Source organism: Hyperolius riggenbachi, chromosome 4 (assembly GCF_040937935.1).
Source record: "Hyperolius riggenbachi isolate aHypRig1 chromosome 4, aHypRig1.pri, whole genome shotgun sequence".
NCBI lineage: Eukaryota > Metazoa > Chordata > Amphibia > Anura > Hyperoliidae > Hyperolius > Hyperolius riggenbachi.
Genome location: NC_090649.1, coordinates 356,651,125 through 356,668,633, shown reverse-complemented (window position 1 = coordinate 356,668,633; position 17,509 = coordinate 356,651,125). Strand labels below are relative to the sequence as shown.

At 44.1% G+C, this 17,509-nt stretch overlaps 1 protein-coding gene across 8 annotated transcripts in view; it reads right to left on the bottom strand.

Annotated features, from left to right (window-relative positions):
• The window catches only part of FAM120B (family with sequence similarity 120 member B), a 748,069-nt gene that overhangs the window by 50,503 nt on the left and 680,057 nt on the right, over window positions 1-17,509 (bottom strand). For 7 of the 8 annotated variants that reach the window (XM_068231923.1, XM_068231925.1, XM_068231929.1 and 4 more), the window contains 2 exons: window positions 3,019-3,108; window positions 409-463 (listed from right to left, as the gene is read on the bottom strand). In XM_068231923.1, coding sequence (XP_068088024.1) covers window positions 409-463; window positions 3,019-3,108 — 145 coding nt within the window. The remainder of the gene's footprint in view (window positions 1-408; window positions 464-3,018; window positions 3,109-17,509) is intronic. The other variant, XM_068231924.1, reaches the window with a different exon arrangement.

The following is a 17,509-nucleotide window of genomic DNA, read 5'->3' as shown; positions in this document are numbered from 1 at the left end:
GCTACGTTAGGACTATTTCATTTCAAAATCTGTTATATCCCTATTTTGACGCTGCCCTAGAATATTGAGACGTTTCCTACATACCTCTTGTACATCATCTTATTATCTTTTGGGAGACACCTATGTCATTTCCCATAAAAAAATGACTTGTAGGTTGAATAAAAGTAACGTTAAGTCAAAATTTGCCAGGGGTATGAATAATTATGGGCAGCACTGTAAATACAAATAAGAATAATATTAAGATTCTCTTTATAGCTGGTACAATCCAGCTTTACACTGTCACATTCCTATTGAGTTGTCATTTGCCTAGACACATCAAAACAAATAATGAGGACAATTTTTAGGAGTAGTAGTATACTGTTAAAATAATAGAGAAATACAAATTATTTTTCTTATAGTTTCACTTACTGATTAGAAAACTGGTGTCCTCTTCCTCTCTTGCCTCTACGTGACGATCTTTGTCCTGGTGTATTAATAACAAAGTTTATGCAAAACAATTTAGTTCAACAAACAGTTTAAGCACCGACAAGCACCTCAAACATGGATTTTAGTCTCTATGAAAAAACAAATATAAACCAAACTGCTTCTAGTCTGTAAAGATGAGAAAATGTTCACAAATAAATACAAGATTAAAGGTGCATACACTCCATACACTCGTCAGATTGGCAGCAGATAGATAAGAAATGCATCTGATGATCTATCTGATGCGTTTTTAGAACATTTTTTACCAGGATAGAATTCCAATAGATTTCAGTTTGAAATCTATTGAAATTCGATCTGATGGCATTTTTTTGCCATCAGATTTCCATTAAAACTACGTTTCCACTGTAGCGTTACATTTTCGCCTGCAAAAAATCGTATAAGATTTTTCTGATTGGTGAAAATTTGCATGTAAATTTGTACGCGTTTTTATGTTAATTTTCGTACGCGAAAATTCGCATTAGTTACATATGCATAATCTGCCTAGTAACAGCTTAGTCATGACTGCTGACAACTTCCTGTAACCATGGATCTAATGCGAATTTTCGGGCAAGTAACGCGAAAATTCGCATTGCCTATACAAAGCATTGTACGCGAATCATACGCAATGTCCGAAAAAATGATACAGGACCTCAGATTTTTTCACGCGTACGAACGCGTACGAAAATTCGCATAGAGTGGAAACGGCTGTATTAACTAACATTAGTTTTAAAATCTATGCAAATTTTCTGAGCAGAAAAACTGACACAAAACGCACAAGTGGAAACCTAGCCTAAGGCCAATGCAAACTGATAAGCAATCTCATCAGATCGACATAAATTTTCCACCCTGCCAGTTCGATGGAAATCCATCGAAATCGGCCATTGATCGGTCGATTGGGCAACCGATTTGCGATCGATCGGGATCGGGATCGATCGGTCGGCCAGAAAATCGGCTGAGTGTATGGGCCCCTTTAGTATCCAAATTAATTCTCTGTGCAGAGATTTCCATTAAGGCCAATGCAAACTGATAAGCAATCTCTTCAGATCGACCTAAATTTTCCACCCTGCAAGTTCGATGGAAATCCATCGAAATCGATCGAAATCGGCCATCGATCGGTCGATTGGCCAACCGATTTGCAATCGATCAATCGATCGATCGGGATCGATCGGTCGGCCAGAAAATCGGCTGAGTGTATGGGCTGCTTTAGCCTTGTATCTGCTCTGATCGTGTTTGACCTGTTTTCTGTATCTGACTAACCTTTTGCCTAAGCGATTATATCTTGTTTGTATCTCTGGTTTGACCCTGCATGTATGATGTTCCGTTGCCTGCCGATTATAATTCTGATGCTCTGTCTCTGTATATAATGTATATGATTCTCATGTGTATATATTAGTCAGGTTTGGGGTTCAGTGTGCACACTATATTGTTATGCTGGGATACCTTTGCATATTATCCTATATGCAGGGGGTCCATAGCATCTGCAATACCTGATATATTCTGCTTATGTGTTAGTTTCCAGTTGCACCATTGCTTATATTACTTGCCTGACGTCTGCATGATTCTCTGCATAAACTTAATACTAATTGTTTATGCATCCTCATAGAGTAATTCTCTGCATAAACTTAATGCTAATTGTGTATGCATTCTGATGGTCAGATTCTCTGCATAAACTTAATCTTGTTTATGCGTCCTGTTTGTTTGATTCTCTGCATGATCTTAATGCTGATTGTTTGTTTGTAAGCTGTGTTAGGCTAGAAACCCACTAGGAGAGTTTTTCTGAGCGCTTTGTGATTTGAAAAGCTCTAGCTAATGTAATGCTATGGGTGTGATCCCACTTGAGTGATGTGATTTTATAAAAATCCCCCATAGCATTGCATTACCAAGAGCTTTTTCAAATCACTCACGCTTACAAAGCGCTCCCAGTGGGTTTCTGGCCTAACTGTTTCGTTGCATAACTCTGTGCATGAACTTAATGTGCAACATTTATGCTGATTACAATAAATCTTTATGTTTATTCCTTTAATTCCAGTTTCAGTGTTTCTTGCATACTGACAGAGCAATCTTCCTTGCGATTCCCTTGCATTGCACACCAATGCAACAGAATCATGACAACTATAAAATACAAAACTAGATTCATGGCTCACTGATACCAAAATGGAGTTAAGGGTTTGTTAGTCAAACGTTAGGCCATGTTTACAGAAATTGTGTTTTTCTAATCAGGTCCAGCTGTCCCACTGACTCTTTTTAATCATATCCATGAAAGGTTGTAGCCTTAATTTTCAAGTGTTTTCAGAAACATGCACTTTATTTTCATTGATTTCATGATTATGATCAATATTTTACCATAATATATAAGTGACATGTCACGAAGATGTAAATGTTTGGCGTGATGTGTCACAACCTGAAAAGGGTTGGGAACCACTGCATTGAGGTACAGTAATACTAGATGACCTATTTTTATTGTACTATTTATAAAGCTGTGATTCGACATTCAATAACTAAATGGTTCTAAATCTATTTACATAAGCGTTTTCATTTTATTGTATGCAATGTTACCTCTGTTACCTCTGTCATAGTCATACATCCCTTGGCAATTGCCTCCTGTACCTTCATATTCAGAGGAAAGACCAAAGTGTGGACTCTGTCCTGTATAAACATAATCCAACAGTTAACTTTGGCCAGAGAATTGTGGTAATTTCTGCTGCAACATATATAGTGTTTCTTGTCCTACATGTAAAATAGTTACTGTCAACGGTACAATCATCTGCCTGACCGCACAGGCCTACTGCCTGGGTGTCACCCTGGACTTGGTCCTCTCCTTAACCCTCAACAATCAAACCATTTCTGTACAACAGGAGGAGATAACCACGCTTTCAAATGCAGGCTGCACCAGAATTGACCAGCTGCATAGATGTGCAGAGCCCACACATGGGAAGATTACACAACTTGCATTCAAAACACAATTTGCATTCAAAACAGATGCAACAAATGGAGGATGTTAGCTTCCAAAAAAACAGTTTGCGGGCAGATCGTTCAGTACTAGATTATTCTACCACATTGAGGGGTTCTCACGGAAGAGACCTAAACTCTAACAATTAAAGGGAACCTAAACTGAGAAGGATATGGATTTTTCCTTTTAAAACAATATCAGCTGCCTGCCTCTGTTGCTGATCCTGTGTCTCTAATATTTTTAGCCACAGCCCCTCAACAAGCATGCAGATCAGGTGCTCTGAATGAAGTCAAACTGGATTAGCTGCATGCTTTTTTAAGGTGTGTGATACAGCCACTACTGCAGCCAAAGAGATCAGCAAGACTGACAAGCAACTGGTATTGTTTAAAACGAAACATCCATATCCCTCTCAGTTAAGGTTCCCTTTAAACATAGTGTAAGCCTGGAGCAGTTAGCCATAAAATGGTCTACACATTTTCTAAAGAACAGAGAAGGAACTGGTAGCGAACACGCTAAAACCAGCGCAGGAGATTTGGGCACAGCGCAGGAGATTTAGGCGCAGCCGGTGCCACCATAGGCCGTAATAGGAATTACAGCTATAGCAGGCACAGGGAGTAACTTCAGCGCCATCAGAAGACAGAACTGAAGTTACTTTTAAAACATAATAATTCGGCTTCCAGCAGTTGCTGGAAGCCAAATTGTTTCATTCCCCACTATCCATGGCGGCCTGGAGGGGGAATAGTATTTAATACGGCCGGGACTTGTGCGGCAGCAGGATCAGCCATATACCGGCTGAATCCTGCGCCCAAGTCTCCAGCGCCGTCATCTCTCGTATGCACTGGTAGCAGGGCCGGTTTAAGCAACAATGGGGCCCCAGGGCAAAATAAACCTGCTCCCCCCCCCCAACAGATACAAAAATCGGCATTAAGGGACCTTTTTTGCAGCTGGTATAGTCAGGGTGTGAAGCCCCAATCGGTCGGAGCTCCACATTCTGGCTACCCCAGCCTGCATGGGGGACAAGGGGTTAAAAAGTTTCAGGAATGGGGACCCCATATAATTTTTTTTTTTAAATTCCCACACTCTAAACATACAAAAAAAATTGGGAAAATAGGAAAAAATGCCAGGGATCTTCATACAGCCATATTGCGGCTGTATAGCGATCCCTGGCCAAAGCGCTGCAGCTGCGTATGGACCCCCTGGAAACCCTGTCAGGAAATGTATTGCTCTTCCTTTTGATGAATGTAAGTGACATTTACCGCATTTAAAAGTATACTTTTTTCCTTCAAAACTTTAAAATCGATTTTCTCAAAAACTATAAGGTCTTTTTGAAAAATAGTTTTTTCCTCTTATTCCCAATGATCTCCTTAACCACTTAAAGGGGAACTGAAGAGAGAGGTATATGGAGGCTGTCATGTTTATTTCCTTTTAGACAATACCAGTTGCCTGGCAGCCCTGCTGATCCTCTGCCTCTAATACTATTAGCCATAGCCCCTGAACAAGCATGCAGCAGATCAGATGTTTCAGTGGTTCAGACTTATAAGTCTAATCTGACAAGACTAGCTGCATGCTTGTTTCTGGTTTTAATCAGATACTACTGCAGAGAAATAGACCAGCAGGGCCGCCAGGTAACTGGTATTGGTTAAAAGATAATAAACATGACAGCCTCCATATACCTCTCTCTTCAGTTCCCCTTTAAGGACCACAGTCTTTTCGCCCCTTAAGGACCAGAGCCTTTTTCTCCATTCAGACCACTGCAGCTTTCACGGTTTATTGCTCGGTCATACAACCTACCACCTAAAGGAATTTTACCTCCTTTTCTTGTCACTAATACAGCTTTCTTTTGCTGCTATTTGATTGCTGCTGCGAGTTTTAGTTTTTATTACATTCATCAAAAAAGACATGAATTTTGGCAAAAAAATGACTTTTTTAACTTGCTGTGCTGACATTTTTCAAATAAAGTAAAATTTCCTATACATTTGAGCGCGAAAGTTATTCTGCTACATGTCTTTGATAAAAAAAAAACCATTCAGTGTATATTTATTGGATTGGGTAAAAGTTATAGCGTTTACAAACTATGGTGCCAAAAGTGAATTTTCCCATTTTCAAGCATCTCTGACTTTTCTGCGCACCTGTCAGGTTTCATGAGGGGCTAAAATTCCAGGATAGTACAAATACCCCCCAAATGACCCCATTTTGGAAAGAAGACATCCCAAAGTATTCAGTGAGAGGCATGGTGAGTTCATAGAAGATTTTATTTTTTGTCACAAGTTAGCGGAAAATGACACTTTCTGACAAAAAAAAGAAAAAAAAAAAAAAGTTTCCATTTCTTCTAACTTGCGACAAAAAAAATGAAATCTGCCACGGACTCACTATGCTCCTCTCTGAATACCTTGAAGTGTCTACTTTCCAAAATGGGGTCATTTGTGGGGTGTGTTCACTGTCCTGGCATTTTGGGGGGTGCCTAATTGTAAGCACCCCTGTAAAGCCTAAAGATGCTCATTGGACTTTTGGCCCCTTAGCGCAGTTAGGCTGCAAAAAAGTGCCACACATGTGGTATTGCCGTACTCAGGAGAAGTAGTATAATGTGTTTTGGGGTGTATTTTTACACATACCCATGCTGGGTGGGAGAAATATCTCCGTAAATGACAATTGTTTTATTTTTTTCCCAGAACGTCATTTCGGACAGCACCCCTGGATGAGACCCATCTCCCTCCGCACTGTGGACAGGAAACTGTTAAAACCAAACATTTGCATAAGCAATAGGCAGCAGTACATAAGATACATTCAGGCTATAGTACCTCAGTTTAGTTTCCTGTCCCGGACGGAATGCGTGGGGAGATGTCTCCAGGAGTGCCATCCATGTCAGGCGGCAGGGGCAGCGTTTCTCAGGGCTCCAGGTGCAGCTGTACAGGGAGACAGTCTGGAGCCCTGCAGCGTGTCGGAGGCTTCTCTATTGGTGGCAGCGGATTTATGCGCACAGGCGCGCGCATGGAAGAAAGGTCACTTCCGGTTGAACCGGAAGTAGTCACGCGCATGGCGTCCCGCGTGATCTGAGGTCTGAGCTGCGCGGCAGGGGCCGCGGCGGTGATTGGAACAGCACACAGCTGTTCCCTGGAGGCGACATTAGCATACAATGAGCGGCAATTGCCGCATGATTAATGAGGTAAGCAGCATCTATTTAAAGTATATGTGGACATGATTCAGTTGGTTTGTGACTCTGAATCATGGAGGACGCCGCTGGGTCAGCTCCTGCACAATCTGTCAAGTCTGCCCAAGAAACCTCTCTGGCAAGTAGATGGATTATGATATTCTGCTTAGCTAGCTATACATTTGATATACATATTTATATCTGGAGGGAATGATCTAATGGCTGGTTATTTTTTATTATGTCTTATAGCCTAAAAGACAAGATAAAAGTGATAAAGCTAAAGAAGCTGAAAGGTCTGACAGATCCTCTGCTCATTCCAGCCAGCATGGATCTAGCAAGACGGAAAAGAAATGTGCCATTTGTAACAGCCATTTATCATCTTCCTCTACTAAGAAATTGTGTCGTCATTGTACAGATAAGCTTGTTAAGGAGGAATCCCCCGTTATATTAAAGGATTTAATGGGTTGGATGCGGGCTGAAATGTCCACAGCAATTAAAGAAATTAAAGATTCTGCTATTGCCTCTACCGCCTCAGCTGCTTCAGATAACGCTGGAACCAGTACTGCTGTAGATTCAATACCTATAGTAATTAGTCCGTCATCTCCAGGGGTACCTGTAGTTCCACCCGTACCTCCTAGGAGTCAGAGAAGAGAAAGCGATATTGAAGGTTCTGGTTTATCAGATGGGGAAATTTCTCCTTTTGACGAGATTTCTAATGAAGAAGATGATTTATCTAAGCCAGATAAACCAAAGTTTGCATTTTCACCCGAATTAATGAAGGACTTATTGATTGCCATGCATGACACGATGGGTATCAGGTCTGAGCAGAAATCATTGACACCCTTGGACGAGATGTATGAAAGCTTGGCGGATCCCCAATCCAGGTTTATCCCAGTCCATAATACGCTTAAAGGGCTGGTGCACACCAAAAACCGCAAGCAGATCCGCAAAATGCTAGCAGATTTTTAAACGCTTTTTTTTATTTTTATGAGGCGTTTTGCTAGCGTTTTGCGGATTGCTGCTGCGGTTTTCAGTATAGTAGATTTCATATATTGTGACAGTAAAGCTGTTACTGAACAGCTTCTGTAACAAAAATGCCTGGCAAACCGCTCTGAAGTGCCGTTTTTCAGAGCGGTTTGCGTTTTTCCTATACTTAACATTGAGGCAGAAACGCATCCGCAATCCAAAAAATGCCTCACCCAGGCATTTTTCGTTTCTGCAAAACGCCTCCTGCTCTGGTGTGCACCACCCCATTGAGATACATTGACCAAGCAGATCCGCAGCCGCAAGCGGATCTGAAAACGCCCAAAAAGCCGCTCGGTGTGCACCAGCCCAAAGTTATGATTAATAAGGAATGGGATAATCCGGAAAAGAGGGCCTTTTGGCCCAAATCCCTATCCAAACGGTACCCTTTCAGTCCTGAGGACCAGGGGTTTTGGGGTGTTCCGCCTAAGTTGGATCCATCTTTCTCAAGGGTGTCAAAAAAGACTGACTTGCTCTTTGAAGATTTTGGGAACCTTAAAGATCCAATTGATAAAAAAATGGACAATGTCTTAAGAAGAGCATGGGAATCTTCTTCTCTAACATTTAAGCCTGCCATAGCCTCCACAGCTGTAAGCAGATCTTTAAAGACCTGGCTTTTGGAGATACAGAATAAGATTGCTTCTGGAGTACCTAGAGATGAAATTTTAAATGACTTTCCTAAAGTTTTGAATGCTTCTAATTATTTGATTGATGCCTCAGATGATACGGTTAAGTTAACTGCTAGATCTACAGCTTTGGTTAATTCGGCGAGAAGAGGAGTATGGGTGAAAACTTGGAGTGGTGACACTGCTTCAAAATCAAAGTTGTGCGGTATCCCATGTGAGGGGGGTTTGCTCTTTGGCTCAAAGCTGGATGATACTCTGGACAGAACAGCAGATACCAGGAAAAATTTTCCAGTTAAAAAGAGACCCTTTCAGAATAAACGTCCCTTTCGTCCTTCATCCAAAAACGAGCCAGATCCCAGGTCCTCTAAGGGTAAAAGATGGGCTCCTTACAGATCACAAAAACCTAGATCCAATTTTGTTCCCTCAAAAAAGCCAGATAAACAATGACGCCAGGATCCCAGTGGGGGGGAGAGTTGCAAACTTCTTCGAGTTGTGGCAGCCTCTATTCCCAAACCAGTGGTTGCTAAAAGTAGTATTGGAAGGTTACAGTATAGAATTCAGTCAACGGCCTCCAACTCAGTTTTGTGTTACTCCCCACTCAAGAGATCCAGAAAAGGTTGTAGCTCTTCAAGAGGAAGTTCTCTCCCTTCTACAAAAGAGAGTGATTCGAGAGGTTCCAAAATGCCAAAGGGAACAGGGGTTCTATTCCCCAGTTTTTCTAGTAAAAAAGCCACAGGGCAAGTTTCGTTTTATTCTGAACCTGAAAAATCTGAACCAGTCAGTAAGGTACAGAAGATTCAAGATGGACAACATCCAGTCAGTAATTCGTGTGTTACAAAGGGACGATTATCTAGCATCCCTAGACCTAAAAGATGCCTATCTCCACCTGCCAATACATCTATCCTCACAGCAGTATCTAAGGTTCGCAATACAGATGGAGACAGAGGTAAGACATTATCAGTTCAATGCTTTGCCTTTTGGATTATCTTCAGCCCCATGGTTATTCACCAAGGTGATGTCTGAGGTCCTGGCAGTTCTTAGACAGAAAGGGGTTAACATTATTGGATATCTTGATGATTTCCTATTGTGGGGTAATTCACCTGATAAGGTCAACGAGCATATTGAAACTACAATAGACTTCCTACAGCATCTAGGCTGGATCATTAACTGGGAAAAATCTTCATTAATCCCTACTCAACTTATAGAATTTTTGGGGTTTAATGTATCTACTAGGGAGGAAAGACTGTTTTTGCCTTCCAGAAAGAAATGCATTATTCTTAATACTGTCTTCTCATTTCAGAGATCAAGAAGCATATCATTGAAAAAGGCTATGGCTCTACTAGGTCTTCTCACTGCTTCCTTTCCAGCGGTCCATTGGGGACAGTTCCACTCCAGGTTCCTTCAACTGTGGATCCTCAGATCCTGGAACAAGTCACTTACAGCTCTAGACAAGAAAGTACTGGTGCCTCACAGCATAAAAGTGTCTTTGATGTGGTGGCAGAACCACACACATCTATCCATGGGACGTCTTTGGAGTTACCCGGTTCAGACAACAATAACAACAGACGCCAGTTTATGGGGCTGGGGAGCTCACCTGAATTTCCTACCAGCACAAGGTCAGTGGTCTACGGAAGTAAGTTCGCAATCCTCAAACAACAGGGAGCTAGAGGCTGTCTGGCGGGCCTTACAACATTTCAGTACACAGATCAGAGATTCTCATGTCTTGATAAAAACAGACAACAGGAGTGTTGTGGCCTTCCTGAACAGGCAGGGGGGTACGAAGAGCAAGAGCTTATGGAAGCAGACTGCAAAGATCCTTTTCTGGTCAGAGGCAAACCTCAGCTCTCTGACTGCTGTACATTTGAGAGGGGCGTCAAATCAGACTGCAGATTGTCTCAGCAGGAAGAAACTGGACCAGAACGAATGGTCCCTGGATCAGGGGATATTCCAGGAGATTGTTGCTCAGTGGGGACATCCAGAGGTGGATCTCTTTGCCAGAAGGATCAATGCGAAGTGTCCAAAGTTCTGTTCCCTTTATCCAGAGGATACTCCTTGGGTAATAGATGCCTTCACGATCAATTGGGGGAATGCAATAATGTACGCATTTCCTCCAATCCCGTTAATCCCAAGAGTAATAAGGAAGATTATTCAAGACAGAGCACAAGTAATACTGATTGCCCCGCTATGGCCGAAACGAGCATGGTACACAGGTCTTCGATTACTAGCAGTATCAGCACCAATCACATTTCCACTTTTACCGAATCTATTGACACAAGGACCGATTGTCCATCCGGATCTGGGGCGCCTTCACCTATCAGCATGGAACCTGAGTGGGAGATATTAAAATCTAAAGGTTTCTCAGACGAATTATCACAGACTTTAATACAAAGTAGAAAGAAGGTTACCCGTGTAATTTACCAGAAGGCATGGAGGGTATTTAACAACTGGTGTTTGGAAAGATCATTCAATACATCTTCACTCAGGTCTATTCTGGAATTCCTGCAGTGTGGGTACAAAAAAGGTCTCAGTGTCAGTACTCTTAAGGTACAGGTGTCAGCCCTTAGTGTCTTTTTGGAAAGAAGACTGGCACAAGAGGATCTGGTGATCCGTTTCTTTCAAGCATTAAAAAGATTGAAACCTACAACTAGATCTAGAGTTCTAACCTGGGACTTGAATGCTGTCCTTCAAGCCTTATGTGAGTCTCCGTTTGAGCCTTTAGAGCAGATTTCAGACAAATATCTAACTCTTAAAACTATTTTTCTTCTAGCAATTACTAGTGCTAGAAGAATAGGGGAATTACAGGCGCTATCCATAAAGGAACCTTACTGCATAATTTCCGAAGATAGGATAACGCTACGTCCAGATATGTTGTTTCTTCCAAAGGTAGTGTCTTCATTTCATAGAAATCAGGAAATTTTTCTACCATCCTTTTGTGAGAATCCATCAAATGACAAGGAAAGAAAGCTCCATAATCTGGATGTCAGAAGGAGTCTTATTCACTACCTAGAGCGTACAGTTTCCTGGAGAAAGACAGAGGCAATTTTCGTTCTGTTCGCAGGAAGATCCAGAGGTAATAGAGCTTCCAAAACTACTTTGGCACGATGGATTAGACAAACAATTGTTTCGGCATACCAACTTCAGGGAATACAACTGAAGACAACTATTAAGGCTCACTCTACAAGAGGTATCTCAACATCTTGGGCAGAGAGGGCAGGGGCCTCCATAGATCAGATTTGTAGAGCTGCAACCTGGTCAAGTCACAATACATTTGTGAAGCACTATCGTCTGAACGTTTCTGCAAGCACAGATCTATCCTTTGGGCGAAAAGTGTTGCAAGCAGTGGTCCCACCCTAAATCTTTATCTCTTGTATATCGTCTCATCCAGGGGTGCTGTCCGAAATGACGTTCTGGGAAAGACCTCTTTACTTACGGTAAAGTCTTTTCCGGTAGTCATGAGGACAGCACCCCTGCAACCCGCCCTTAATTGGGTGGAAAAGAAGATAAGTATTTGTGTAAGCAGGATTTATGTCCGTGTCATCTTTTGTATTAACTGAGGTACTATAGCCTGAATGTATCTTATGTACTGCTGCCTATTGCTTATGCAAATGTTTGTTTTAACAGTTTCCTGTCCATAGTGTGGAGGGAGATGGGTCTCATCCAGGGGTGCTGTCCTCATGACTACCGGAAAAGACTTTACCGTAAGTAAAGAGGTCTTTTTTTTACACACAATTGTCTATTTATAGAGATATTTCTCCCACTCAGCATGGGTTTTGGAAAAATACACCCCAAAACACATTATACTACTTCTCCTGAGTACGGCGATACCACATGTGTGGCACTTTTTTGCACCCTAACTGCGCTAAGGGGCCCAAAGTTCAATGAGTACCTTTAGGATTTCACAGGTCATTTTGAGAAATTTCGTTTCAAGACTACTCCTCACAGTTTAGGGCCCCTAAAATGCCAGGACAGTATAGGAACCCCACAAATTACCCCATTTTAGAAAGAAGACACCCCAAGGTATTCAGTTAGGAGGATGGTGAGTTCATAGAATTTTTTTTTTTTTTTTTGCCACAAGTTAGCGGAAATTGATTTTAATTGTTTTTTTTCACAAAGTGTCATTTTCCGCTAACTTGTGACAAAAAATAAAATCTTCTATGAACTCACCATACTCCTAACGGAATACCTTGGGGTGTCTTCTTTCTAAAATGGGGTCATTTGTGGGGTTCCTATACTGCCCTGGCATTTTAGGGGCCCTAAACCGTGAGGAGTAGTCTTGAAACCAAATGTCGCAAAATGACCTGTGAAATCCTAAAGGTACTCATTGGACTTTGGGCCTCTTAGCGCACTTAGGGTGCAAAAAAGTGCCACACATGTGGTACCGCCGTATTCAGGAGAAGTAGTATAATGTGTTTTGGGGTGTATTTTTACACATACCCATGCTGGGTGGGAGAAATATCTCTGTAAATGACAATTGTTTGATTTTTTTTTACACACAATTGTCCATTTACAGAGAGATTTCTCCCACCCAGCATGGGTATGTGTAAAAATACACCCCAAAACACAATATACTACTTCTTCTGAGTACGGTGATACCACATGTGTGACACTTTTTTGCAACCTAGGTGCGCTAAGGGGCCTAACGTCCTATTCACAGGTCATTTTGAGGCATTTGGATTCTAGACTACTGCTCACGGTTTAGGGCCCCTAAAATGCCAGGGCAGTATAGGAACCCCACAAGTGACCCCATTTTAGAAAGAAGACACCCCAAGGTATTCTGTTAGGAGTATGGTGAGTTCATAGAAGAATTTTTTTTTTTGTCACAAGTTAGCGGAAAATGACACTTTGGGAAAAAAAAAACAATACATATCAATTTCCGCTAACTTGTGACAAAAAATAAAATCTTCTATGAACTCATCATACACCTAACAGAATACCTTGGGGTGTCTTCTTTCTAAAATGGGGTCACTTGTGGGGTTCCTATACTGCCCTGGCATTTTACGGGCCCAAAACTGTGAGTAGTCTGGAAACCAAATTTCTCAAAATGACTGTTCAGGGGTATAAGCATCTGCAAATTTTGATGACAGGTGGTCTATGAGGGGGCAAATTTTGTGGAACCGGTCATAAGCAGGGTGGCCTCTTAGATGACAGGATGTTTTGGGCCTGATCTGATGGATAGGAGTGCTAGGGGGGTGACAGGAGGTGATTGATGGGTGTCTCAGGGGGCGGTTAGAGGGGAAAATAGATGCAATCAATGCACTGGGGAGGTGATCGGAAGGGGGTCTAAGGGGGATCTGAGGGTTTGGCCGAGTGATCAGGAGCCCACACGGGGCAAATTAGGGCCTGATCTGATGGGTAGGTGTGCTAGGGGGTGACAGGAGGTGATTGATGGGTGTCTCAAGGTGTGATTAGAGGGGGGAAATAGATGCAAGCAATGCACTAGCGAGGTGATCAGGGCTGGGGTCTGAGGACGTTCTGAGGTGTGGGCGGGTGATTGGGTGCCCGCAAGGGGCAGATTAGGGTCTAATCTGATGGGTAACCGTGACAGGTGGTGATAGGGGGTGATTGATGGGTAATTAGTGGGTGTTTAGAGGAGAGAAGAGATGTTAACACTGCACTTGGGAGGTGATCTGATGTCGGATCTGCGGGCGATCTATTGGTGTGGGTGGGTGATCAGATTGCCCGCAAGGGGCAGGTTAGGGGCTGATTGATGGGTAGCAGTGACAGGGGGTGATTGACAGGTGATTGACAGGTGATCAGGGGGGATAGATGTTTACAGTACACGGGGGGGGGGGGGGGTCTGGGGAGAATCTGAAGGGTGGGGGGGGGTGATCAGGAGGGGGCAGTGGGCAGGGGGGGGGAATAAAAAAAATAGCGTTGACAGATAGTGAAAGGGAGTGATTGATGGGTGATTAGGGGGGTGACTGGGTGCAAACAGTGGTCTGGGGGGTGGGCAGGGGGGGGGTCTGAGGGGTGCTGTGGGCGATCAGGGGGCAGGGGGGGGGGAAATCAGTGTGCTTGGGTGCAGACTAGGGTGGCTGCAGCCTGCCCTGGTGGTCCCAGTATAATAGGCTTTGTATACATTACAAAGCCTATTATACATATGTGCAGCGGCGATCCGGGTGCTAGTAACCCGCCGGCGCTTCCGAACGGCCGGCGGGTTACTACGAGCGGTGGGCGGAGCGAGTCCCCGGCGGCTGATCGCGTCACGAATGCCGCGATCGCCGCATAGCCACTCCCGCAGCCGCCCCCGCCGATGGGCGTATTGCGGTCGTTTGGGCCCGGACTTTGCCGTCGCCCATCGGCTGGGGGCGGTCCTCAAGTGGTTAAAGGACTTCCGAGGCCAAAAACAAGAAAATGACACTATACCTTTTTAATATCAGAATCCACAGAGGACGTCCAGCGCGTCCCCCGCACCGGTCCGCCGTCATTGCAGCACTTTTCGTTTCCGCTTTGCGACTGCGCAGCCTTGGGCAGCATTACGGGACTCTGTACGCGGCGGGAGGCGGGCTAAAGGCTGCGCAGTCGCACTCGCGGCAAAGCGTACTGCGCAGCCGCGGCTCAAGGCGGCGGCCATCTTACTTGTGGCATACATGCGACCCGTTCAGTGGGGTCGGGCCGAGCCATGGGGGAAACGAAAAGGGCTGCAATGACGGCGGAACGGTGCGGGGGACGCGCTGGACGTCCTCCGTGGATTCTGATATTAAAAAGGTATAGTGTCATTTTCTTGTTTTTGGCCTCGGAAGTCCTTTAAAGGGACACTTAAGTAAAAAAAAAAAAAAAAAAAAAAAAAAGTTTTACTCACCTGGGGCTTCCAATAGCCCCCTGCAGCTGTCCGGTGCCCTCGCCGTCTCCCTCCGATCCTCCTGGCCCCGCCGGCAGCCACTTCCTGTTTCGGTGACAGGAGCTGACAGGCTGGGGACGCGAGTGATTCTTCGCGTTCCTGGCCACAATAGCGCCGTCTATGCTGCTATAGCATATATCATATACCATATAGCAGCATAAAGGGTGCTAATGTGTCTGGGAACGCGAAGAATCACTCGCATCCCCAGCCTGTCAGCTCCTGTCACCGAAACCGGAAGTGGCTGCCGGCGGGGCCATGAGGATCGGAGGGAGACGGCGAGGGCACCGGACAACTGCAGGGGGCTATTGGAAGCCCTAGGTGAGTAAAACTCATTTTTTTTTGTTTGACTTAAGTGTCCCTTTAACATATCCTGCAAATTTAGGGGTTCTAGCATTTAAGGTGGATTTGCTATTAACCATTAAAGTTGGCGGGTTTTTAAATGTGTATTTTTCTTCCTTTGAAACTTTAAAATCGATTTTCTCAAAAACTATAAGGTCGATTTGAAATGTTTTCCCCTCTTGTAGCCAGTGGGGGCCCCTACAAGCTCTGGGGCCCTGGGGCAATTGCCCCCTTTGCCTCTATGGTAGCGCCGGCCCTGACTGGTAGTGCTCCTATTCAGGCTGCAACTGAAATGATTACCAACAGAGGTGTGCAACGCCTCCCAGAGACATACATACGCTCCTTGAATTCAAACCAGATGCAAACCATGCACTAAACCCTAAAACTGGATGAAATTGAATAGAAATTGATACACATGAATGCAGCTAGCCATAAGTAGACTTCCATTTTTGTACAACAGGAGGAGATGGCAGCACACCAAGTGCAGGCTGTACACAAATTGACCAGCTGCATAGATGTGCTGAGCCCACGCATTGGCAGATTACACAATTTGCATTCAAAACAGATGCAACAAATGGAGGACGCTAGCATCCAATAAACCGTTTGCGTGCAGATTGTTCAGTACTAGACTCTTCCACGTTGAGGAGTCCTCACGGAAGAGACCTAACCTCTAACAATTAAACAAAGTGTAAACATGGGGCAGCTAGCCATAAAATGATGTACACATTTTCTTGCAACTCCTCCACAATCAAGCCAGCACCATCCGTAGTAAATAGCTCTTTATTGTTAAAGTAGCATGACAGACATGTTCACAGCCAACTGACAAACAATTGCCCTTAAATACCCCCCTGTATTCACCTCCACCAATCAGAGTCAGGTATCAGCAACCTATCAGACAGACAGACGACACAACCCCTTCGGGACAGACGACACAACCCCTTCGGGATCGAATTTCATCCCATAAGAGTGCTATAAGAAAGGGGGATGAGGATCAAGCGGTCTCCTGTCATTTTAAACAATGTGGTCACTCTGTGGCCCAATTGAGGGTACAAGTAATAGATCATATTCCTTTGAACCATAGGAGGGGAGATCGACAGAGGATGTTACTCATGAGGGAGGCGGAGTGGATCCACAGGTTGGGAACTCTGGGGAGGGGTGGCTTGAACAGAGAATATAATTTGTTACCATGTATATAGTCATGAAGGAGGGAATTGATATTGGTGTTTGTTCTCTGAGAAATGGAGGATCTCTATGTGTAATATTGTGCTGTATCGCTAATGTTTGATTTTAATTTGTTTTCACTTTCCATCCTTTCAGGTGTTGGGATATCTGCACCCTGGGGACAGAGAGGCGGCTTTACTTGTTTCCCAAGTGTACATGGGGCGTAAGTGTTGGCTGGTGAGTTGGCATCAAGCTTTTTTCCTCTCAAGGCGCCTACGTGATGCTGGCCTTGTTGCCAGGGACACGTTATGTTTGGTTGTCAGGGGTATATTATACATGTCCCCCTACTAGCAGAGCTTTTGTTAGCTCTGTGGTGTGGGGGAGAGCGCAATGCCCCATCTTAGTTGGATTATTAAATTGAGTTTATATATTACATAGATCTGTATTTATGGTTTCCGTCAGAGGGCGCAGTACTGCGCTATCTGGATTGAGAAAACTACGGATCTATCAGCGGTGGGTATATGGGGTAACTACCGCTATATATGCGGGGTTGTATCTCTTAGGTTGCTAAGGGAAGCGCGTTGTATACGCCCCCTGACAACGGGAGACACGTGACAGAGTCTCGTGATGACAGTGTCTGAGGTGACGCTGACTGTGGGGTGGTGGGCGTTGTAGACGCCCCCTGACGCCAAGGGTCATGTGACTATACGTCATGACGGCGCTGCCGAATGAGGAAATGGCTGATGTGGGACTTGCGGGCCTGCACACGGCAAGGTAGCCAGGTGAGGGGGAATGCGCAGTTGCGCATATTATTTGCATAGTTATGAGCAGTTCCCCAGTACGTCCGCTCGTGTGATGCAGACAGTTGAGGACCCAGCAGGTACTATTATGGGATATGTAATTTGAATGTTAGAGACTGTAGTTCTCACTGTGGTCCGCTTTGCTGCCTCTGTGTTCTG